The sequence below is a fragment of the Octopus sinensis genome, linkage group LG1 (assembly GCF_006345805.1).
Source record: "Octopus sinensis linkage group LG1, ASM634580v1, whole genome shotgun sequence".
Lineage (NCBI taxonomy): Eukaryota > Metazoa > Mollusca > Cephalopoda > Octopoda > Octopodidae > Octopus > Octopus sinensis.
Genome location: NC_042997.1, coordinates 99692443 through 99719705, shown reverse-complemented (window position 1 = coordinate 99719705; position 27263 = coordinate 99692443). Strand labels below are relative to the sequence as shown.

Here is a 27263-nt window from a genome sequence, read left to right as displayed (position 1 = left end):
CATATACACTTTAGTTATGTTGCAGAATACCTCCTTGACCATTGCTGTGTGTGGTAGATGTACCTGTACAATGAACACTAAGGATGTGCAGGAACTAAATTTCCTCAAATGTGCAGGGGGATACTTGGAGGTAATAGATAATTTTCATTACCAAGGTGACCAAATTAGCAATGGTGGAGGTTGCTCTGAAAGCATAGCTGTTAGAATAAGAACTGGCTGGGCAAAGTTCAGAGAGTTATTACCTTTGTTGGTCACAAAGGGCCTCTCCTCAGAGTGAAAGGCAGACTGTAAAACGTTTGTGTATGGACAGCTATGCTACATGGCAGTGAAACATGGGCTGTGAGTGCAGAGGACATGTAAAGTCTTGAAAGAAATGAAGCCAGCATATTCTACTGGATGTGCAATGTTAGTGTGCATGTATGACAAAGTGTAAATGCTTTGAGAAAGAAATTGGGTATAAGTTACATCAGTTGTAGTATGCAAGTGTTAGTATGGTCATGTGATGTGTATGGATGAGGACAGTTGCATAAAGAAGTGCTGCTTTCTAAATGTGGAGGGAACCTATGGAAGAAGACGACCCAGAAAGACATGGGATGAAGCAGTGAGAAAGGATCTTCACATGTTGAGCCTCTCAGAGGAGATGATGAAGGACTGAGACAATTTGCAATATACTGTACTTGAGAAGACCTGCTCAGCAAAGTAAAATCCATGCCCATGATCACCTCCCACTCCCACAACCCCTCTATGCTCATCATCAATGTTTTTTCCCACTCCCCTCCATTCTCTCTCACATGTCCACCTACCTTCCTGCACTCAGTATGTCCCTGTTAAATACCTTCTCCCCACCTCTAGCACCCATTCTCCTTTAAAAATCTTGTAAACTCACCTTCTCCTATCCTATACAACTGATATGAAAACCTATATTGGATTATGTGAAGATGAATTTAAAAATCTCTATGCCAATCACATATCCCCCATCTGACATAGGGGCAAAAGTAAAGCTACTAAATTGGCTAGCTATGTATGGACTTTGAAAGATAATGAAACATGACATGTGATTAAACGGAAAGTACTTGAGATATCCATACCGTAAGTGAATGGATCAGATAACTGTAGACTTTGTTTGGCTGAAAGAGCACAGATCCTGTTTAGATCTAAGATCCTTAACTCTCTATTGAACTCCAGGTCAGAAATTTTCAGCAGTTGCATGCATATGTATAAATATATTTTGAAAAATTGGAAAATTCCACCTATTCCTAACTGACTTGATATTTTTCCAGCCTTATCATTAAAAGTCTCAGGAGGATAGCTCTTTTACCTTTTTACTTTTTATTTTTTACATTTTAATTTGTTTTTTGTTTCTGTTTTCCATTTTACATTTTCCGTTGTTTACTGTCTGCATTTTCTATATGCTGCCTTCTCAGTTTTTTTGTGTTTCTTCTTTTATTCAATTTCTTTAGTTCGTTATGATATGTGGTTTGTGCCTGAAGAATATGTTTGAGTTCTCTCAATATACGAAACTATTAGTAGTGCCTTACATGCATTATGATCTTTAAATAATAATAACAATATATATATATATATATATATATATATACATATATGACAGGCTGTCTACCAAATCCACTCACAAGGCTTTGGTTGGCCCAAAGCTATACGAGTAGGAGACACTTGCCAAAGGTTCACAAAATGGGACTGAACCTGGAACCTTGTGGTTGGGAAGTTAGCTTATTACCACACAGCCATGCCTGCACCTATATATGTATATATATAAATTATACAATTTTATGTAGAGATTGTTAACTTTAACAATGCTCAGAAACAGGCTAGAATCAAAGTGCTCAAATTGAGCTCGTAAGTTCTAATTTATAATATGAATGGAGGCAATACCAGCGGAAAACTAGAGGAACATGACCTATTATCCAGTAGAATATTCAATATATATGTGTACCTTCATTAGACATTAATAAATCAATATAAAGTTCCAGATAATACAGTATTAAAAACATACAAGTATATAAACATATAAATATTTAATATTTAAAAAATACGCAAATATTTTAAAATATTTAAAAAATTTAAAAATATGTTGGCATTAAAAATATATAAATACATAGATATATAAATAGATACAAAAAAATAAATACAAAAGACGTTGATATGATATAAGATAAAAACTTGTAGGTATTTAAAAATATTCAAAAATGCTCATATATATATATAAATACGCAGGCAAAATATAAAGCATCAACATAATATAAGACTTATTGAATTAATAATTCACACGATAAGATACAAGGTAATTAAGATTCACAAGTTACAACACAGAGTCCAGTGGAAAATTTGAAATTATGCAACATTACCAGGACATACTAATACATGAATATAATGTTCCATTGATGGGCCATTTCGGAGACGTGTTCGATAATATGACACTGGACTCCGTGTTATAACTTGTGAATCTTAATTACCTTGTATCTTAATGCAATGGGCACATTTTACTGTTGTACTGCTACTAGAGAGGTTTATAATTTTTTTGTGAAATAGGATGAAAACCTCATCTTATGCTCTCTCTATCTCTGTCTGTGTCTATCTGTCTGTCTCCCTCTGTCTCTACTACACACATCTATTATATACATTAGTGACAAACTGGAAGAAATAGTGCTCAGTACTGCATAGGTGTATAAATATTTATTTAATAGAAATCAGTAGTCCAGTACCATAGGTTTCATGCAATTACATTGCAATTATTTGATTGGAGTTTGAATAATGGATGACAACACCACCATCTAATATTCCCATCTATTATTAAAATTTTGATTGAATAACTGATTATAATTGCATAAAACCTATGGTAGAGTGGTATAAGTGTTTGTGTGTGTGTGTGTGTGTGAGAGAGAGAGAGAGAGAGTGTGTGTGTGTGTGTATGGTATCAGGGTTGGCATCCAACTGTAGAAACCATGCCACACTTGGAGCACGATGCAATCCTTGAATCCATCAGATCCTGTAATAAGCATCCAATCCATGCTGGCATGGGACATGGACATTAAATGATCATGGTGGTGTTGGTGGTGGTGATGGTGGTGGTAATGATGATGATGAGGAGGATCAGATGATGATGATGATGATGATGATGATGATGATGATGTATATAAATGAGAAGCAAAATGTTATCGTGAGTTAGTACTTCTAATTATATTTTGTTTAATGTTGAATATCAAAATTACATTTCTATTTTATTTCTTACTTGGCTCCTATGTGATGCAGCTCTGAATTATTTGTAATTGCCTATAATTATTTGTTGAGCCCTTCCTTTTGTGAGTGAAGATGAGTTGAGATGTACTCTGTTGAGTTCATGTGAGTCTTACTCTCTTTCTCTCTCTCTCTCTCTCTCACATACACTCTTTCCATATACTTCACTCCCTGTTTGTCTGTATCTCTTTCTTTCCCTTTTCCCCCCTATTCCTCTGTCTCTCCTTCTGTCTCTGTCTGTCTGATTCATACACACACACACACACACACACACGCACACATACACACGCGCACACGCGTGCACACACACACACACACACACTTAGCTGTTGCTCAGGTAATGTATATGTGCGAGTCAAGTAACACATGATTATTCATGGCTCATCTATTATTATAAAGTTACATATGACTCGTTAGAAGGTTGTCACTAATAATGTAGATAATTTGCTTCATGCTGACATTTACAAAATAGCTGTTTTGCTGAACCTGTATTAGTGTTGTCAGCTAAAGACCTAAACTTTTTAACAGATCAATTTTCTGCTGATAGATTAAAGTTTTCCCTTTTTCTTTCTGTTTCTACATTTTGTTTTTTTGCTCTTGGGGTTGTGTAAGATTATATCCTTTTGTTTTGGTGAAGCAGCAACTGGCAACACTTACCACGATTTATCAAGCAATTGAACTACCTCCAGTGCTTGACTGGTATTATCTATTTTATTAGCTCCAGAGAGATCCTCCTCCTCATCTTCACCACCACCACCACCACCATCAACATTGTTTTAATGTGTGCTCTTTACTTGCATGGGTCAGATGGAATGTGCTGGGACAGATTTTCTATGGCCAGATGCCCTTCATGTCACCAACCCTCACCTGTTTCTTGGGAATTTGACATTTTCCCATGACCAGATTATGTGTCCATGGAAGATCGGAAATGAGGAACAGCGCTTCCATGATGGTGTCATTCGTTTACAACAATCACATGAAGTCAAGGCAAAGAGAGTGTAACTCTCTCTTTCACACACAGATACACACACTCACACACACATGCACACACATACACAGATGCACACACACAGACGCACACACATAGACACACACATGCATATATATCTCGTGTGTATGACTACCATTGTTTGAGTTAGAGCTCCATGTAGTTTAACATTATCCAGTCAGCTTCCAGTATAGTGGTTAATCTACCATTGTACTTAGTAGTGTTACTAGTTATGTATACACATATGTTAGGGAAGATTAAGTTTTATCTTAATTGTCCCCTATAGCAGTTCAACAAAAGAAACCAATAGAATAAATATCAAGCTTTAAAAAATGAGTACTGGGGTCAGTTTATACAACTAAAATTCTTCAAGTCAGTATCCCAGCATGGCTGCAGTCTGATAACTGAAACAAAGCAAAAAAAAAAAGTGTATTGAGTATAACTTTATAAAGGTGCATACAAATAAATCTTAACTAACTCATTTTCCTTATAATCATACAATGATAGTTTGTACAGATAATATCAAGAACAGAAAGGCTATCATTTATTTACAGAAAGTAAAAATATATACAAGGAATTTATCATGATGGCTCTCATGCCAGTGGCATGTAAAAAGTACCATTCGAGCATGATCGATGCCAGTGCCATCTGACTGGTCCCTGTGTCAGTGGCACTTGAAAAGCACTCACTACATTCTGAGAATGGTTGGCATTAGGAAGGGCATCCAGCTGTAGAAACCTTGCCAGAACAGACTGGAGCCTCATCGCAGCCTCCTGACTTGCCAGTCCTCAGCCAAACCATCCAACCCATGCCAGCATGGAAAGATGTTAAACGATGATGATGATGATGTATAATGATATAATTATGATAGATTGTTACACCATTCAATGTTTAGGTAAACTACGTCACCCACTCACTTTCTCTCTCTCTCTCTCTCTCTCTCTCTCTCTCTCTCTCTCTCCACACAAAAATGAAACTCATTTCATTGCCAAAAATTGCAAAGAGAAAAGGCTTTAGTTTTACAAATCTATTCTGCAATCTGGGATTGTTATGTATACATGTTATCCAGTGATTTTAAGATGTAGGAAAAATATATTTTTGTTTTAATATTATACTTCTACTTCATTTCACACATACATGCAAAAACTCTAACGTGTTTTTTTTTTAGATGAATTTATCATTCGTTATCTCTCCACACATTTCGTTACTACTAACTTCTATAACATCTTAGTGAAAATTGTGCAGGTGAAAGGATCAAAATTTACCACCTTACTTAATTTATTTCCTGTTATTTCTGTTTCTGAAGAAGAGCTATGTTTGAAACATAAAACAACTACTCTCTTCCTTCTCCAAGCATCTTATTAATACATTGCTTGTTTGTTTCTTTTTTTCTTTTTCTTTTCTCTCTATTTTTTTTAATCGACTATATATATATATAGTCCAGTGGTTAGGGCAATGGACTCGCATTATATTGCAGTTTCGATCCCCAGACTGGGCATTGTGAGTGTTTATTGAGTGAAAACACCTAAAGCTCCACGAGGCTCTGGCAGGGGGTAGTGGCGAACCCTGCTGTACTCTTTCACCACAACTTTCTCTTACTCTTTCTTCTTATTTCTGTTGTACCTGTATTTCAAAGGGGTCAGCTTTGTCATACTCTGTGTCACGCTGAGTCTCCCTGAGAACTACATTAAGGGTACACGTGTCTGTGGAGTGCTCAGCCACTTGCATGTTAATTTCACGAGCAGGCTTTTCCATTGATCGGATCAATTGGAACCCTCGTCGCAACTGACAGAGAGCCATTTATATGTGTGTATATGTGTGTGTGTGTGTGTGGTGTGTGTGTGTGTGTGTGTGTGTGTGTGTGTGTATACAGTTTACTAACAGTATGTTGTTTATGGGATACATACAATATTGTAGCATATAAGTTAATTTGATGAAGTTTCGTGCATTTTTGATCAATTAGTCTTTCTGTGTTTTGTGGGAATGGATTGGTTTTGATACACTACATTTAAAACAAAAGTTTCGAGATCAAACCTAGATGAAAATCTATTGTCATTTTTGGTGGTGGTGGTGGGGGACATCATGTGTCATCTTACATCTGTTTTCCAATGGTGGCATGAGTTAAGACACATTTGCAAAGTACCACATGAATAGTCTTAAAGAATACTTTTGAACATGGGCTGGCTCAATTGGAGCTGACAAGAAGTGATAAAAGTTTTTTCAGAAAATATGTAGTTTTTAACAAAGACCTTGATTTTGACCTCTGATTCAGTCATATTCAGCTTCAGATTACTCAGGAACACAGCCACAATTGTAAGAGCTGCTGTCATCATCAACATCAGAGTCGTTGCCTTCATCATCACTCATCATCGTTTATTATTCATTGTTGTTATTGTTGTCATCATCGTTGTCGTCAACGTCGTCATCACCACCATCATCATCATCATCATCATAATCATCATCATCATCATCATCATCATCAATGTTATAACCACCATCATTGCTTTAATTATATCACTGACTGGTATAGTTCAATTTCTTTTTCTGTTCCTAGCGTTAATCCTTCTCACTTTATCTCTTCCCCATCATCTATCTGTCTCTTTTTCTCTCTCTGTCTCTCTCTTTTCTGCCTATCTCTGCCTGTCTTTATCTATCTCTGTCTCTCTCTCTTTCTTTCTCTCACTCTCTCTCTTGCTCTCATTGCTCTTATATTAGCTATGTCTAACAACATGTTTCCATGTTTCCATCTCTTTCTTTCATTCTGTAGTTTATTTGTTGTTAAATCAATGCCAAAATACTTCATGTTATGAATCAAGAAATATTAATTACATAAAATTACACCTGGAGGGAATGAACTTAATCATTAATTCTGGTCAAAAAAGATAAGTAGGGATTACTCTGAAACTTTTAAATTAGTTGAAATTCAATGTGAGGATATAGTGAGGAATGAGTTTGATCTGTGGCAGTATATTGACAACTCTGAACATGTTTTAGCCTTATTAGACTTCTTCAGTGAAACATGTTCTTTATTTGTAACCTCTTTCATTTCACAGTAACTGGGTTAAAACTGGTTATTCTTTCTGTTCTCTCATACATGCTAGAAGTGTATCACCCATTTTTTCTCCTTGTTAAATGTTTTTCATCTTTCACAAGCTATCTCCTTCTCGTAACACATACGCACACATGCACGCACACACACATACATGGACACACACGCACACACGCACACGCAGACTTGTCTCATTTTATAAAGTGTAAAGAGATTTGGAATTAATTTGCTTCAATGATAATGTACACATTAGAATCTACTTTGGACTTTAAAAAGAAAGTAAAAGCTTTATTTTTAATCAATCATCATCGTTATCATCATAACACACACACACACATGTAAGTATCTGTTGTTTAGTCTGAGTATATCTATATATGTATATACCTCTTGCTATCTATTCACATAAATAACACATACATTTATAATGTCTGTTTGTATTTATGAATTTATATGCATGTGGATGTTCTTGGCTCGACAGTTGAAAATGTTGTAATATCATCTGCTTTTAATTTCAGATTCAGATGATGGATCGCGGTTTAAGTGGAAAGCCAGGGATAAAGTCTTAGCATTACTTCGTAAAACAGTCAATGAAAATTGCTTTAATTCTTCGCAGTCTTCTTCTCCCAAGAATTCTGTCTGCAACTCTAATCCAAACCAATCTGAATCTGACTCTTCTGATAGCAACGCAGATACTTTTGTCTACCCTCTCATACAAATGGGACCACTTGGAATTTTGGATGATGAAGAAATTACAAAACACCTTCTAAGATCAGCTACACAAGAAGATGAGATTCTGCTGGCTTCTGGCTATTTCAATCTTACTGACCACTACCTAAAGTTAATCCTAGAGAAATCTTGTGCCAGATTTAAAATAATGATGGCTTCTCCTGAGGTATTACTTTCTGTTTCATTTATTTATTTTTCTCTCCTTATTTTTGCTTCATTCATTGTGTCTTTGTCACTGATTGGCATATGGAGGTGCTTGGCTTAGTGGTTAGGGTGTTGGGCTCTTGATCATAAGATTGTGGTTTCGATTCCTGGACCAGGTGACATGTTGTGTTCTTGAGCAAAACACTTTATTTCATGTTGCTCCAGTCCACTCAGATGGGGAAAAGAAGTAATCCTGCGACAGACTGGTGACCCATCTAGGTGGGCAATATATATGCCATGGAGTCCAGTAAACCAGCCCTTATGAGTCAATATGACTCAAGAAGGTAACTTTACTTACTCTTACACTGATTATCATGAAGTTGCTCACAGCACAGTCCAAACTCTGCCCCACAGAGATGCTATCTTTGGACTCTGGGTTTTTTTCTTTACTGTAACCATTATGATGTATTGTGTCTATGTTCTCTTCCCTCCCATGCCCCACACTAATCATTGTTTCCAATCCAATCCTAAGGCGACAAGCTGGCAGAATTGTTACTGCACTGGATAAAATGCTTAGTAGCATTTCTTCTGGTTTTACATTCTGAGTTCAAATTCTGTTGAGGTTGACTTAGCCTTTCATCCTCTTGGGGATCAATAAATAAGTACCAGTCAAGTACTGAGGCCAATGAAATTGCCTAGCTCCCACCCCTAATATTTCGGGCCTTGTTCCTATAGTAGAAAACATTATTTCCAAGGTATTTTCCCCAGCAGTTCTTTCTTAAAATATGGGCACACTGGGCAGTTGCTTGGGGTCCTCAGGGGTCTAGGGACCCAGTGCATTGATTTGGCCAGAGGCCTATAATGCTGTTAAGACAGCTGTGTTACCCAGAACATCAGTCTCCCTGCCTGTGTTTACCCTGAACATGAATCTTACATTGATCTTACTGCTTTTAGAGAGTTTGCAAAGACAATATGCTTAGAATTTATTTTTAAATAAAAACCCTTTAAAAACATATTTTAATAGCAGTCTTTTTGTTAATTATAAGATAATATTTAATATTATACAATATGTAATATTATTACAATATTAAACGGGTAAAGACTTCCTCTGGTCATGAATGACCATGGGATTGCACCTAGAAAAAGCTCCCTTCTGAGGCACAAGTCCAGGCAAGGTTGTTTATGGAAGACCAACAGTTGGCTATGCATACCAGCCTCCCCTCTCTACACCATCAATGTTATCCAAGGCCGATGCAGCTTGGCACCAGTGACATTGCAGCTCATTTCTACAGCTGAGTGAACTGGAGCAACATGAAATAAAGTCTCTTGCTCAAGAACACAACACACAGTCTGGTCTGGGAATTGAACTCACAACCTGACAATTGTAAGCCCAACACCCTAACCACCGAGCCACAAACCTTCACTATACAATATATAATATTCTAGAATGTACTTATTTAAGGATACTGGATTTTGATTATCAAATTTGTCTTTGTTTACTTATATAGAATAGAGTGTTGATATTTTGCATTTAATGCTAAAAGTTCTGAGATCAAAAAAAGATGAAAATCCATCATCCTCATCATCATTGGCAGTGGTGGCATGATTGTCATTATTATTGTCCTTCTCATTGTTGCTTTAACATCGGTTTTGCTATGTTGGCATGATTTAAACAAGTTTGCAGTATAGCTCATCAACAATCTTAAAGAATTTGATCTATTTAGGCACAGGAGTGGCTGTGTGGTGAGTATCTTGCTTACCAACCACATGGTTCTGAGTTCATTCCCACTGTGTGCACCTTGGGCAAGTGTCTTCTACTATAGCCTTGGGCCAACCAAAGCCTTGTGTGTGGATTTGGTAGGCGGAAACTGAAAGAAGCCCGTTGTATATATATATATATGTATATCTATATATATATATGTATGTGTGTGTATGTGTTTGTGTCTGTATTTGTCCCCTCCCCCGGCATCACTAGACAACCAATGCTGGTGTGTTTGCATCCCTGTAGCTTAGCGGTTTGGCAAAAAAGACCAATAGAATAAGTACTAGGCTTACAAAGAATAAGTCCTGGGGTCGATTTGCTCGACTAAAGGCAGTGCTCTAGCATGGCCACAGTCAAATGACTGAAACAAGTAAAAGAGTATCCATTGTTCTGCATATTTGATTTGTGTGTATATGTGTGTGTTGAGGACGAGAAGTGAACTACACCAGTACTCCACAACCAGTATGCCACAGCACACTGGTGTGCCATGAGAGGATGTTAGGTGTGCCCCAGTGTAACCTAAATATAATTTCTTCCCTATACTTTTAGTTATACTTTTAGTTCAGGTGTGCTGCTGAATTTTGAAAAGAATATAAGTGTACCGCAAGTGAAAAAAGGTTATGGGGCACTGAATTAGATGATTTTTGTTGTGACACGTGATCTTGGAAAGTAGCTTTTGTATCATTTGTAACCATCCTTTCCTTATATTATTTTCATTTTGGAGTAGCATTGCACCTTAACAGCTACTCTTTATTGTAGCATACACAACTTTATGAGTGTTGAGAGGTTTACCATCAGGGTTCTGTCTGAATTGTCTATTCTTTTAACACTGTCTTTTCTGTTGCAAAAGAAGCCATGTCTGGGGATATAAGACTTATACCAGTAGAAAGGGGTCAGACATTGAAGTAGTAACAGTGTGGTAGTGATGAGATTGAGGGGAAGATTCATATTGAAATACCAGAACAGTCAGGAAATATGGGAAAAGGGAAAGAGAGATGGGGCTATAAGGTATAATTATTATTATTATTATTATTATTATTATTATTATTATTATATTATTATTATTATTATGATTATGATTATTATTATTTTTTATTAAAATTTTTTTTAAAGAAAATTGAACAAGAAATGGTTGAATTATTATCATAATGAAGATGTTTTAAGTGAAAATGTGTGAAAGGTTTCTAAGTACAGCAGCAAGTTTATAAGTAAAGGATATGAACTGGAAAGTATGTAAGAGAAGGGGGCAGAAGTAAGGTGAAAATGTCTTGTTTATATGGAAAGCAAATAAAAACTAACTGGGAATTTTTATTTTGTCTAGAAAATGATTGGAGAACATACTGATTGAAACATTGTGTAGAGGCACAAAAATATGAGGTTAATAGTTCAGAAAACACAAAACTACACCAGCAATAAATCATTGTGGGTGTAAGTTAGGCTAGCTATGGTTGCTTAAGTTTGTAAATATACAGATTTGGAGCAGTATGGAAGAAATGCGAAGAAGCATGAGTTGGGGGTGATTTGAACTCAAGAAAAGAACTAAAAATTTAATGGTACATCATTCATCATCATCATCATCACGACCACCACCACCACCACTATTAGCACCATAATCATCACCACTACCATCATCATCTTCATTGTATGTGTGCGTCTGCATGTATGTGGATGTGTGTGTTATTGTCTCCTCGTGTTGACATTGCATGACTGTTGTAAACAAATGTGACCATCAGGGCAAGCAGTGTCCTTCATCCTCAGTTTCCTGAGAAAACACATCTGATTAAGGGGAAATATTAAACTTACCTGGAATCAGGTGATATTTGGTGACAGGAAGGCATCCAACCATATAAAAAAATCCACCTCAAAAAAAATTTCCACCTGACCCATACAAGCATGGAAAAGTGAACATTAAAATGATGATAATGATAATGATGATGACCACAACAACAACGACGACGACGACAATGATGATGATGTTGATGATGAAGAAGAAGAAGAAGAAGAAGGAGGAGGAGGAGGATAATAATAATAATAATAATAATAATAATAAGAAGAAGAAGAAGAAGAACCACCACCACCACCACCACCGCCAATAATTTCTTTGGAATCTGAGAAATGAAAATATGTGATGGTTCCCCCTACTCTCTTCATATATCAAACTGCTTCAAAAGAATCTTGATGACAGGCCTCAATAACATAATAAAACTCTTGGATGATATTCTGAGTCTTGTTGTAGACCCTCCCCCAATAGTGAAATAGCAGTTTTGCTGAACATGTTTAAATGTATTTTTCAATAGTCTGTATCTCTGGTTTGTCCTTCAATTTTGATGATGGTTAGAGGATTGGGATGTGAAACTAACTATGTTAAGTTTATGTTTTAAAGTGTCTTCTTTCTTTTACTTGTTTCAATCACTGGAATGTGGCCCATGTTGGAGCTTTGCTTTGAATTGTTTAGTCAAACAAATCAGCCCCAGTACTTATTTTTAAGTCCAGTGCTTATTCTGGAGGTTCTCTTTGGGGATGTAAACAAACCAACTCTGGTTGTCTAGCAGAGGTGGTGGGGCCTAATACAAACTCAAAGACAAACACACACACACACACACATGTATGCTTGTGTGTACGTGTGTGTGTGTGTGTACGTGTGTGTGTGTGTGCACACACATATATATATATATATATATATATATATATATATATGTGTTTTATTATGGTAGTTTTGACTTTAAGAGTCCCTCCTAGTATGAGGCATTTATGTATAGTAATGCCCTTAATATAAATAAATATATTTAAAGGGAATAATTAATGAATTTTTCCCTTATGAGGTTTTTCACGCTAACTACCTGATAATTTCTTATAAAGATTTTATCCTATTTTTAAATTATATATATATATATATATATATATATATATATACGCATATGTATGTATATATATATGTATATTTATGTTTGTGTGTATGTGTGTTAGTGTGTGTGTCTGTGTGTGTGTGTGTAGAAAGAGTGAGAGAGAGAATTTTGTCAATAAAATATACTTCAAGATTGACTTGTTAGGGCAAGAGAAAACTTGATATATTCTTTTTCAAAACTGTTCAAGGTTCCATGAAAGAATATTATAGAGTGAAAAAGTAAAAATAGCAAAATATTCAATAAGGTTCATTTAATTTAGGAAGGCGCTTCCTTCCCTACTTCCTCTTGCATGATATTAGAATCTTTTTTCTGACTTTTGATTCCTGTTTGTCTTTCTGTAATGTAAACTGTCAAATCAAATCACTTAACCGACAACCCCCCCCCCCCGTAACACTAATTACCCAAAATAATCTTAGAAAATTTATATCATTACTTCTACTACCACCATCTTTGCTGTCGTTTCCACAAGCAGCACCACCACCACCACTACCAACACCACCACAACTATTTTCATTATCATTTTCATCACAATCACCATCCCATTGTTTTGTTGTTGTTGTTGCTGCTGCTGTTGCTATTGTTGTTGTTGTTGTTGTTGTTGTTGATGATGATGATGATGATGATGATGATGATGATGATGGTGGTGGTGGTGGTGGTGGTGGTGGTGATGGTGGTGTAAGTGGTGATGAGGATGCTGTTGCTACTTTCTGTCATCACCATCATCCATGTTACTCTCACTGTTGCCATCACCAATATTTCTATTGTCTGAGATTGTTGTGTTGACACAAAGGTGACACAACAAATGCTGGAATCAGTGCATGTTAAGTTGCTGGTCAAAAGTTCACCCATTGTGCTTTGCTATCAGTCATTGATTTTTTTTTTTCCTTCTAGAAGTCATTCTAATGGGAAATAACAGGAAGAAAAATTCATATGCAGGATTTATTGGAAAGAATATTGATTTATTCTCAAGCAGGGATATTCAGCAATTTAGATATTGCTTAGGATACTTCAGATTGACCATAGGTATATCAATGTGGTGGATGGAGAAATGGCTGAGTGGATAAACATATTGAACCACCACCACCATCACCGCCATCACCACCACCACTACTGCCACCACTGCCACTGCTGCTGCTGCCATATTGGTCTTAGTTTCAAATCAACTGCAGGTGTCTAATTCTTTGTAACATTAATTCACTTAGCTGTTGGGAGACCTATATGATTCTCATGGAATCTTTTCTGTGATAAACTGTCATTGCCTCAAGAATATGGTTTTCCTCACCTCGTTATTGGATGTGGGATTAAGAAGTTTGTTTCTCAATCACATAGTCCCTGGTTCAGTCTCACTGCATGGTGCCTCTGGAAAGTATCTTCTATCAAAACTTTGAGTTGACTCAAGCCTTGTGAATGAAAATTGGGTAGACAAAACCTATGCAGAATGCCGTCAGATGACCTGTTCATATTTTTATGATGTAAACTTAATTTGATGTCCAGTTTAACACCATGCCTTGTATCTTGGCAGCTGTTAGCAAAGTCCACTCTGAAGCACATGATGACTTTCTTTCTCTTATCAGTCTTGGAGGCCTCACTGCTGTTCTAGTTCTGACTAAGCCATCAAATAATGCCGCCAGTTGTAAACAGTTCTTTTGTGACTTTAGAGACAGACATTTAAAACATGAATCAGTGCAAAAGGGCTCCCAGTCCCTTAAATAGTGATTTGAAATCCTAACTGCTACATACTCAGTGAAACACCATGAGCAAACCATCATGGTTTCATGTAATTGGTGTATTAATTGACCAATCAGCTCGAGGCTATTGCATGATGTAGTTTTCCTGAACTTTCTAGAATTTGGCTTCTAGTCCCCTATAAAAACTATTTGGCACATGGCTTAGAGCACAGATGATTAAGGACAGACAGCCAAGGACCACTTTTATCATGGAAATTTGTGCAGTTGACTTCATATATTTTTGGGCTGACTACATGTTTTCATACTGAGAGCTTTCTATAATTTCAGAACATCTCTTTCAGAGAGAAAGAGGGGAGAGAGAGAGAGAGAGAGAGAGAGAGAGAGAGAGGAGAGAGAGAGAGAGAGAGGAGAGAGAGGAGAGAGAGAGAGAGAGAGGAGAGAGAGAGGAGAGAGAGAGAGAGAGAGAGAGAGCAAATATCTATGTTGTTCACTGTAAACTGCCAATGCCAGATATCTTTATGACTTGCAATAAATATTCACTGAAATGTTCACAAGTCATTTTGGTTACTATTCACACAGCCAATGAAATATATCTTCTTTTGCCAGCATCACATCACACCAACCAAGTCATTCTTAGCTCCAATTTCATGGTGTTAAGTGGACGTGAGATAAATCATTTTTGAATCTGCATAAAAACCACCTCTGTTGCAAATAACATTCTCATGAGATTCGTCACTTATTATTGACACATAGATTGAAGACTGGGTTAAAAACAAAACCAAAAATGTAACGTTATGTTGTGTTTGTTTTTTCCCCCAAATCAGAAACTCAATATTATGACCAAGTAGTCCAGTTTATGATCAACTTAGCCTTCTGACCTTCCGAACCATTTACATTCTAGCACAGCTAAAGTGTAAGTTACTGAACTCTAAAAAGAAACGTTGCAGGTTTATTGGCTATGAGAACTGTCTCCAAAATACAGAATAGGTGTATTTTGGAGACAATTTCCATACACATTAATGTAAATAGATTTTGTTTCTGGTATGACTCATCTTGAAACTTTGAGAAGTCCAGTCTTGCCAGTTTGAAAATTGACCATGTGACATAGAGACCAGCTTCTCCTGCTGGCACTTGCAATAATCCATCTGTGTTGTTGGGGAAACAGGAAAGCTGGGTTGCTATTGAAGATAATAGTAGTTAGTAAATGTCTCTTTGATGGTAGTCTAATCAAATTGGATTCACACATCATCTCTATCACACCATTCATGCTTTTGTCATCATCACCATCATCATTTTTTTCAATAGATTGGTCATCATATTTGCAGTAGCCAACCTCCTACTTATCTTAAATTGGTGATATCTTTTCAGCTGGTTCTAATACTCTCCAGCTTGTAAAAAAGAAAGAAAAAAGAAATTTTTGTTGTTAGATGTTCCTAAAGTTTTCTTCAATCCTACTCTATCTCTGGCCCCAATTTTATCACTTCTTTCACCCTCTACACTGATTATTATTTCAACTACATGTCTCTAGAAATTATATTTAAATCACCACTTTGAAATTACTTCTTCCTCTCTTTACAGGTGAATGGCTTTTATGGTGCCAGTGGGGCAGCTGGTGCCATTCCATATCTTTATATCCAAGTTGCTCGGCAGTTTCACCAAAAACTCTGTGCATTTGAGCAACAAAAACGCATTCAGTTATATGAATACTATCGCAATAAATGGACATTTCATGTGAAAGGGCTTTGGTATTACATTTCAAAAGACCAGCTGCCAAGTCTGACTTTAATTGGTTCTTCAAATTTTGGTGAGTTTACTGTGTTCTATGTTGTAAAATGTTATTGAATAACTATATTGACCAGTTTATTTCCCTCTCTGTTAGGAGGCACAAGCACTTACACACACATGTACACACACGGCAATAACTTCCGCCTACCAAATTCAATTACAAAGCTTTGGTCAGTCCGGGGCTATAGCAGAAGACACTTGCCCAAGGTGCCACCAGCATCACATCACACCAACCAAGGCACTCTTAACTTCAATTTCATGGTGTCACATGAAACCAAGTAGCTGGGAAGCAAGCTTCCTAACCACACAGCCATGCCTGCCATTTATATATATTGTAACAGTTTTACGGGGTGGGAGCACTAAGCAGTGATGTCTATAAATGCAAAGTTATAACCAGTTCTGTGACTGAAGAGGAGATAACCATGCTGAAATGCTTGCATCTCAGTCTGGATAGGTGGCACTGTGAGCTGTATTTACACTATTTGTCTACAGCAAGAAATTTTCTCTATGACAAAACACAGTGAATGGCTTTAAGTTTAAGAGTTCAAAATGTGCTACTGGCATATTCGAACTAGTAATAACATTGCACTTATACATACCACTGCTTAGCATTCCCACCTTGTAATTTATTTATGGTGAGCCACCAGTCAGCATTACCAGCTGACGTGTGATGACTGGAATAGTATTAGAAAGATTATTTCACTTATCGGCTCGCAGCACCACATTCTAGTTTCTGTGACTGGAAAGGAGATAACCACTCTGAAATGCTTGCATCTCACAGTCTGGATAGGTGGTGCTGTAAGCCGTTTTTGGTGTATTTATACCATTTGTCTACAGCGAAAAATTTTCTCCATGACAAAACACAGTAAATGGCCTGCTTATAAGTTTGAATTTGCCACTGGCATATTCGAACTGGTAATGACATTGCATGTAACGGTTTTATTATTGTAGCTGTTGTTGTTTAACCCTTTCATTACCAACCTGGCTGAAACCGGCTCTTGCTTTGAGTACAAATGTCTTGTTTTCATAAGTTTTGAATTAAAATCTTCCACCAAACCTTAGTCACAATTTATGTTCCTAACACTAGCTGAATGATAACGAAGTTATTTTACTAAATTGTTTGTTATATTTAAAGTAATTGAAAGAAACACAGAGCATCTCAAAATAAATACGGTAACAAAAGGGTTAACCCTTCAGCATTCAAATTACTTTTTTAAGTGTAACAATTATGTCACATTGTTTTGAATTAATCATGTTATATCTCATAGCTTTGAAATATTGATGATGCAAGTTCTTATTTTTAGAAAGACATTGTAGGGTACGTGTAAGAGGCTAGATTTGGCCAATCTGAACATAAAACAAGGGAGAATGTTTGGGCCGGATATGACCAGTTTAAATGCTACAGGGGTAATCACAGGTCAATATTGGTAGAGCAACTCTTTGATTAAATGCATTTCAGCCATGGCCATCCTGTCTTTTTTTTTATATATATTTAGGATTACAGTGACTAATATACCCATATTTTTTGTAAAATGATATTGTGTGTCGAATTTGAGGAGATTTGGCTGCTATTTTTGACATATCAAGAAACCATATAGAGGCTTTTATCTTTTATTTTTTATCTTGTTTCAGTCAATTGACCTTGACTATGCTGGGGCACTGCCTTGAAGGATTTTAGTTGAATAAATCGACTCTAAGACTTATTTATTTAAGCCTCGTATTTATTCTATTGATTTCTTTTGCTGAACCACTAAGTTATGGGGACATAAACACATCAACATTGGTTGTCAAGGTAGTGGTGGGACAAACACAAAGACACACAGACACACACACTCACACACACATGCACAACACACACACACACACACACATATGATGGGCTTCTTTCAGTTACTGTCACCAAATTCACTCACAAGGCTTTGGTTGGCCTGGGGCTATAGTAGAAGACACTTGTCAAAGGTGCCACATAGAGGGATTGAACCTGAAACCATGTGGTTGGAAAGCAAGCTTCTTTACCACACAGTCACATCTGCATTAATTTTTCGTTTTGCTTAGAGGTGTCTTGCTTAGAGTTTATACATCAAAGGGAAGAATGTAGTGGTTGTGTTGTTAGAGTAATTACAATATAACTATTCATATAACTCAATACTATAAGAACCGCCTTTCAGCTTGGGTTTGCTGTATTAAAGAGAGAGAGAGAGGAAGAGAGGATAAGTAGGAGGGAGGGAGGGAATGAATGAATGAATTAATGAATGAATGCCATCTTTTATATTATTAGATTTTTGTTTCAGTGAAATATAGTATAATAGTAACCTAAACTCACTAACAGTGCTACAATGTTGAAGATAAGGTTGGTAAACTTTGTGGTGAAAATGCTATCACCTTCTCATGAATGGCAACTGATAGCAACTCTGTTCAACCCTTAAAGGGGTGTATGCATAACTTTGTGCTTGCAGGCTACTGTCTCTGCTGCTTAGAGCAGTTGATGAGTGGAACCCTGATGCCCAAATCATGCATGTGATATTTGCAGTACAACCATCTACAAATGACATATACAACTTAGAAACTCTCTCAATATCCCCTAAGGACATAAGCCTCATTGCTTAAAAAACTGTAGGCAATGAGTTTTACCTAAATGGTGGAGGCATTGAGTAGCTGTGAAAGGAGTTTAGTTCACCTCAACAGCTGATGATGTATTTATTTGACAAGAATGAAAAACAAGTTACAGTATAATTCCTTATCAGTTACTTTATCTAACAGATAAGGTTTATTAATCTATAATACTTTTGACTATCGTCTAATTGGTAGTTGAAATCCACTGTGCTTTGGCAGTACACTTAATTCTGTACACCTCAGTTGAACTTTGTTAGATCATTTGTGAATGTTAGCTGAAATGACTGGTGTTTTTTTATGTCATGGGGGGACTGCATCTCTCACCCATGGTAATTCCATAAAAACTGGAGATAAGTACAGACCTTCAAAACCTCATCAGTACTTAGCAGATGTTTATATATTTCATAGCATCTGATCATTGTCTCCTCAAACTGGTTTTACATTATAAATGAAAGGGATTTTTTTTTTCAAAATTTCCATTTTTATTTTTCAAATGTTTTGACTCAAGACATAGAAGGAGATATTTTCTTTCTGTCATTTAAGCTTTCTAGTTTTATAATCTTTTTTCTCTCTAAAGCTGTGAGCTGGCTGAATTGTTAGCATGCCAGGCAAAATGCTTAGTAGCTTTTCAACTGTCTTTATGTTCTGAGTTCAAATTCTGTCAACATTGACTTTGCCTTCCATCCTTTGGGTTGATGAAATGAGCATCAGTTGAGTACCGGAATTGATGTAATTGACTAGCCTGCCTCCCCTAAAAATTCCAGGCTTTGTTTGTTCCTATAGTAGAAAGGATTATCTCACCCCACTCTCATACACTCTCTCTTTGTGTGTGTGTGTGTGTGGTGTGTGTGTGTGTGAGAGAGAGAGAGAGGAGAGAGAGAGAGAGAGAAGAGAAGTAAGGATGATATCCATTAAGTTAATTTTGCTACCAATGTTCTCCCACCTTAATGCTGTTTACAATTTCTTTGTTTATAAAATTGTTAGGCTCAGTGTTTATTCTGAGGAATATTCTACCTTAATCCTCTTCACGTCCCCAGCCTTCTGCTATGTTATCTTTCAATACCTCCAAATGCTTTCCTCTTTCCAAGTTTTATTTTATTTTTCCAAGAGGACTGGAATTTCTCTAGTGCACATAGTTAAGTCTTTAGGATATAAATTAACTTCAAACACAATGTCCTCTTTTTCTCACTCAATTTACTATTTTATTTATTTATTTTTCCTAAGAGACAGTTTTATATTTTCTATAATTTTTTCCCCTCTTCTCACAATTCTTTTTTTTATTTTAATTTTTAAAAAAATTTTCCTTTTCTCTCAACTCCACCCTTGCTGTGGTCCCTGTTGTCAACATGTGTTCAGTCTTATCATAGTCGAGGTTTGTTATGCTGTCAACACTCATCTGTCAGCAACAACTGAGAGGGAACAGGGAAAGATTCACAAGAAAGAGCAAAAATTAAACATACAAAAAAGTTGTTCCTTTCACACTTCCTTACCTTTATTTATTTATGTTGTATTCATTTTATATTTAGCTTTACAAATAGATTTTATTTTTCTATGCTTCTTGCTTTAGCTGGCATTATGTTTGTGTGTGTATGTGTGTGTGTGTGTGTGTGTGTGTGTGGTGTGTGTGTGTGTGTGTGTGTGTGTGTGTGTGGATCCCTCAAAAGTAGTTATGAACAGATGGATGGATTGATAGATTGTCAGGATAGATAAATTACTGCTTAAGCATTTGGTTATTGATATCTTCATACCAATGTCTCTGTTCATAAAATTCAAGACACTCCCCTAGGAGTTTTGTAGTAATTAAAATGACGATCTAAACTTATTGTGTGATTTTAATGAAGAAATTAATCCTAATAAAAAACTAGCCGATAATTTAAGAAGCCTCTATGCCATTACTCCAGCTACAAGAAATAGCTGACAACTATCCCTCAGTTTATACTCTGCCTTCAATGTATAGTCCTTGATAAATACAGTGACTGGGTGATCATAATTGGAACGCCATTGGTCACAGGTCTGATCTGAGTCTATACTGGTGGTTCTTGACCATTTTTTTCCTATGGACCCCTTTGATTCCTATTTTGCTCTACTGGACCTATGTAACCATTCGCTGTATATAAAAGAAATATCACTGTATTTTTGTTATTAAATATTAAGAATTGCATTAAAAAAATATTAAAATATTTTGTGTATTGTCAAAGTATAAGCTATCTACTGAACATAAATTTTTAACAACAAAATCTTATTTGGACCCCAAAGGGTCATGTGGACCCTGAAGGGCCATGTGGAGCCTGGTTCAGAACCACTAATCTAAACAGTGGCAACATTAGCATAAATGGCTTTGAAAAATGATTAAAAAAACCTCAAAACAAACCAACCCATAAGCCACCAACAAAAGCTATTACTGTTTGGTAAAAAGGAATAATAGAAAATTCCCAAATACTTACCTTTACCTTTTACATGTTTCAGTCATTTTTTAAAGCCTAGTACTTATTTTATTGATCTTTTTGCCGAACTGCTAAGTTACAGGTATGTAAACACACCAACATCAGTTGTCAGGTGGTGGTGGTGGGGCACAAACACAGACACAAGGCATACACATGTAGATATGTACACATCTACATGTGTGTGTGTATATATATATATATATCATCATCATCATTTAACGTCCGTTTTCCATGCTAGCATGGGTTGGATGGTTTGACTGGGTTCTGGGAAGCCAGGAGGCTGCACCAGGTCCAGTCTGATCTGGCAGTGTTTCTACAGCTGGATGCCCTTCCTAATGCCAAATATATATATATATATATATATATATATATATACGACAAGCTTCTTTCAGTTTCTGTATACCAAATCCATTCACAAGGCTTTGGTCAGCTTGGGGCGATAGTAGAAGACACTCGCCCAAGATGCCACGCAGTAGGACTGATCCTGGAACCATGTGGTTGGGAAGCAAGCCTAGATTTATCAACAAATGATTTAACGTTTTCATGGAAAAGATTTGTATTATTGTATGATTTTTTTACTCTTTGGTAATAATTACTAAGGCTTGTGCTGCTCAAACAACAATTATGTGTGTGCGTTTGTGTTTGTCCCCTACCACCTTTTGACAACTGGTGTTGGTTTGTTCACATCCTCATTACTTAGTGGTTTGGCAAAAGAAACCGATAGAATAAGCATCAGACTTAAAAATAAATACTGGGCTCTATTTGTTTAATAGACCCTTCAAGGGAACGCCCCAGCATGGCCACAGCCCAATGACTGAAACATGTAAAAGATGAAAAATACTAAAATAAATTCAAATAATGACATTCCTCCTTTATGAATTTACATCCTTATTTCAATTAAGAAATCATTATTTTAATAGAAGACTTGTAATTAGTTGAAGAAATGAATCAGAAGTGACCACATCTCAGACAGAAAGATTTAAGCCTATACATTACACTGGGCAACAAAAAAATTTTTTAGTCATGCTGTATAAACTTTTTCAGATGTTTTAGGGTAATTTTAGGGTACTGAATTCAAATCTGACATCAGTTTTCAGGCAACATGTATAAGTTTTTAGCTATTTCACAGCATCAGATTTTCCAACCAATTGATAATATTGACAAAGTAGTCGGCTATTTGCTTTCGATTTTCATTCATATACTCATCACCGAAACAAAAATAAGTGCTGATAGAGGGAAATGTAGGCTACCTGTTAAATTGCCTCACAAGATGAGAATTTATTTTACTTTATTATCGCTGTAATTATAGTAAAGTTCTCCTCACATTAGACTATTGATATTAGGTTATAGTAAGCTACTCAGACTCCCTTTTCTTGACAACTGCTAGTGCTGTTAAAACACAGTACATCAAATAAAATAGCCAGGTTATATGAAAATTAGTTTAGTAGTAAGTTTAGTTATTTATTAAAGTGATCAATGTTTGAAATTTTGAGATGAAAAAAATTGTTTCATGATAACCATAGCTTCAGTGCATTCTATGATAATTTCAATGATTTTTTTGTTGAGAAATATATTTTGATGTTTTATAGTAACATTTATTGTTGATAAATTTTATATTTTAGTTTGCTGATAGGCTTCCTTTAGTGTTGATTTAGGTTATTACTGTATGTATTTATGATGAGCAGAAAAGTTTGTGTTAATCACCCGGACAGCTTTTGTTACTTGTGTGGAAAATTTACATAAAAAAATCAGAGAAATAAGCATACAAAGAAATTTTGAAATGCTTACAAGTTTTACTTTAGGTGCAAAATTGGGGACCAAGATAGACTATGGGCACCTTATATTTGTTGCAAAAACTGCTACATAGCACTAACTCAATGACTGAATGGTAAACGGAAAAGTATGCCATTTGCAGTACCAATGATATGGCGTGAACCAACAAACCAGTATACCGGTTGTTATTTCTGCTTAACCAACATCACTGGTTTCTCTAAGAAGAACAAATACAAGATTGATTATCCAGATTGCCCTTCAGTTTTAAAAGCAGTTGTTTATGCTGCTGAAAATATTCCAATTCCAGAACCTCCTTCATCTTTTGACAAAGTTTAAGTGAAGAAAGTACTGCATCTACTTCAATTGAAGGCATACCAAGTGGTACAGCAGATCATTGTGATGAACCAGGATCTTCAAAAAAAGTTCCTCATTTATTAAGTGAACTTGAGTTAAATTATTTAAAGACATGGGTTTAAGGAAAGAAAAGTCAGAACTACTGGGCTCCAGGTTCAAACAATGGTATCATGATGATGTAAAATGCTCCTATTTTCGAAAACAGCATACAGAATTGTATGAATTTTTTATGGAGAAGGACGGTATTTGTTTTTGCTGTAATGTTGAAAGACTCCTACATGAGATGGGGTATGGTCATAATCCTGAAGAATGTAGACTCTTCCTAGATTCCAGCAAAGCAAGCCTAAAAGTTGTTTTGCTGCATAATGGCAAAAACCTTCAACACCACTAGCACATGCTGTAGGATTAAAGGAAACTTATGAATCAATGGATTAAATTTTGCACTTGATTAAATATTCTGAACACAAGTGGAATATATGCAGGGACTTGAAAGTTATTGGTTTGCGTCTTGGGTTGCAAATGGGGTATACAAAGCATCAGTGCTTTTTGTGCCTTTGGAGCAGCAGAGATGACAAGCATCACTGTGACGAGAAAGAGTGGCTAAAGAGAAGTGATTTCACTCCAGAGAAATGCAACATTAAATATATCCTTTTAGTTGACCCTCAGAAAATTTACCTTCTTCCCTTACACATTAAACTTGGCTTGTTTAAGAATTTTGTTAAGGCCATGACTGAAGACGGTGAAGGATTCAAATTGAGCACCGTATACAATAATTTTATTATTATTATTATATATTATTATTATCTCAATGAAAAATTTGTTTCTAGCAAGAGTGAAGCTAAGATCAAAGCTGGTGTTTTTAATGGACCAGAAATTCGCACACTAATTTGTGATGATCTTTTTCTAGAAAAATTAAGCCCAGTAGAGAAAACTGCTTGGGAAAAGTTTGTTTCTCTTGTAAAAATTTTTTGGGGAAATGAAAAATCATCTAACTACGTTGTAATTGTGAATGATTTTTTGAAAGCTTATAAGCAACTTGGGGTAAGAATGTCTCTAAAAATTCAATTTCTCCATTCTCATCTTGACTTTTTTCCCACCCAATATGGGTGATGTAAGTGATGAGCTTGGTAAATGATTTCATCAAGAAATCAAAGAGCTAGAAAGCCACTACAGTGGCAGACTTAAGCCAAACATGCTGACAGACTACTGCTGATTTTTAAAACGAGAAACAGACATGCAACATAAGCATGAAAGAAAATGCCAAAGCTATTTTTGAAAAACGTAAAATTAATAATATTCACTTTACACTTTTGTTTTATGTTTTATTGGTTTCAGAGTTACTTGTCCACCTAGTTTCTATTGTTCTTATACCAAATAATGGTAATTTACACTTAACATAACATTCATTTTATTTGTCATGAATTTTCACATTATTGTAATTTTGAAAGCAGTATAATAATGATAGTGCAAAAACATGATTGCAGATTCGGAATCAACACTCCCAAATTACCTATTAGCACCATTTCATCTAATAGTAGCAAAAATTTGGTTGCCTAGTGTTGTCAATATACTGTATACTGTACTTGAAAAAATAAATCTACAGTGTTTTGTTCAATGTTGCTGACTCCTCCTTTTGAGGAATATCATAGATAACCCCAAATAGGCTTGGCCCCAGGTGGCTGTGAGTATATTTTAAGGGGAGAACTTTTGCCAATTCAAGAGAGGAATTAATTATTATTAAGAGATTTCACTGATAGAATTGACTTTATCTTTCATCCCTCCCAGGGTCAATAAAATAGTGCCTGGCTTGTACCGAAAGTTGATTCAATCAACTATGTACCCCCTCCCTCATACGCTCCTCTGAAAATCTTCTTTGTGCCAGTGGGAGAAATCATTATTTGGTTTGTTTGGAAACATGTGGGGAAAAGTACCGAGATGAATATTGGATGTGTTAAAGACTATGAAATTATTTACAAACAGTCTCCAAATGATGTTGAATAAAGGGTGGTGAGTGAGATGAGGTAGAAGTAGTTGGACCAGTTTCAAGTCCTTTCAAGGTTTGATAGAATAGCTGTGTTGCAATTTTACTATAGCCTTGAACCTCCTCCTCCTCCTCCTCCTCCTCTGTGTTTTCTCACTGAACAGGTAAACCAAATTTGAGAGATAGTCAAGGGCAACACTGCTAGATAAAAATAGACCAGTATTTTCAAAGTGAGTGTTCTGGCCCTTAGGGGGCATTGGTATTATTCAAGTGGGTATTGATTGAAAACATTTCTAAGGAGGCACCGAGTTTATTATTAATTTCTTTGAGAATCCACATGAGTATGAATATGAAGGAGGAATGTAGAATGAATGAAGAAGGGGAACCCATAAAAAAGATCGAGAAACATTAGGTTAGATTAACTAATCCAGCTTTAATTGGGCAAAATGCCATCAGTAAATAGCTGTTGTTGATTTGATAGAGACACACTACTGGATATTATTTAATTATTTCAAGGTGCTGAATGAATACCTAATACTAATTAAATTCCCATCTTCTACATTTTGTCAAATTATTTTTATAACCCTTTTTTTTCATACTTTCTTTTTTTTTTTTACATATACGTCAATGTTAACATGGATGAGATTTTTGTTGGAATAGTTTTTTTCTCTCACTTCATTTTCTTTCTCTTTCCCCTTTTTTCTTTTTCTTTTTCGTTTTTACCATTGCTAAAATCTCTGTAGCTTTTTTTCTAAATCTTACCATTGAATTTAATTATGAAATTGGAGAGGATCACTTTTAGCAATCAGACAGATGGTGAAGAGCTATATTAATTGAACAGACAGACATCATAAAACTAAAACTAGTAAAGTGTGAAGTCCTGATTCATATCTAGCAGTCTAGAAGTCCAGTGTATTAATCTCACAGGTTTATCCCTTGTGTGTAAATATTTAAATAATATGAGGAATTCCAAGTGGTTTCATGAACTAAGTAGAGAGTACTCAATATGTTATGCTGAGTAAATATTTTATCAAAATATATTGACAAAGGCCTGCTATATGTAAGTTTGAGATAAATGCTGCAAAAGTGTGTGAGCAATGTGTTTGTTGTAGGCTCAGTGTGTGTGTATGTGTGTGCGTGTATTTGTGTGTGTGTGTGTGTATGTGTATGTGTGTTAGGAAAGGCATCTAGCTACAGAAACATGCCAAAAGAGATACAGGAGCTCAAGGCAGTCATCTGGCTCAGTGGATCTTGTCAAACTGTCTGACTCATGCTAGCATGGGTCAAACAAATTTTGAATAAGGATTATGATGATATAGACACATATGCATACATACATATATGCATGTATGTACACACACGCACACACCACACACATCACACATGCCCCCACCACACACACATACATACACTCCCCCACACACACACTCCCCCCACACACAGCTGGTTTCCATACAGTTTCTATTTACCAAATTTCATTGACAAGGCACTGGTCCATTTGAAACTATAATAAAAGACATTTCCTCAAGATGCCACTCAGTGGAGTTGAACCCAACACCATATGTGTCATTTCTTTGCCTAATCAATCAGAGACAACAAGAGTGCCTCTGTGTGGTCATCTAACCTGCTAAGGATAGTAGTCAAATCTCTCTCAAATCCATTGGGTCTTTCTTCTTAAAGAAAGGCACAGCAAATAATGTAGTTGAGAAAAAAAAAAGTAGACGACCTATACAATGGTGAGTTACCTTTGATCACATGTTTGCTTGAAAGAAGCTGGACTTGGAGCTAAACAGTAACA

The 27263-nt window shown here is 36.0% G+C and overlaps 1 protein-coding gene across 5 annotated transcripts in view; it reads left to right on the top strand.

Annotated features, from left to right (window-relative positions):
* The window catches only part of LOC115214762 (CDP-diacylglycerol--glycerol-3-phosphate 3-phosphatidyltransferase, mitochondrial), a 307311-nt gene that overhangs the window by 271659 nt on the left and 8389 nt on the right, over positions 1–27263 (top strand). For all 5 annotated transcript variants that reach the window (XM_029783799.2, XM_029783790.2, XM_036503260.1 and 2 more), the window contains exons 6-7: positions 7805–8181; positions 16094–16319. In XM_029783799.2, the coding sequence (XP_029639659.1) occupies positions 7805–8181; positions 16094–16319 (603 nt within the window). The remainder of the gene's footprint in view (positions 1–7804; positions 8182–16093; positions 16320–27263) is intronic.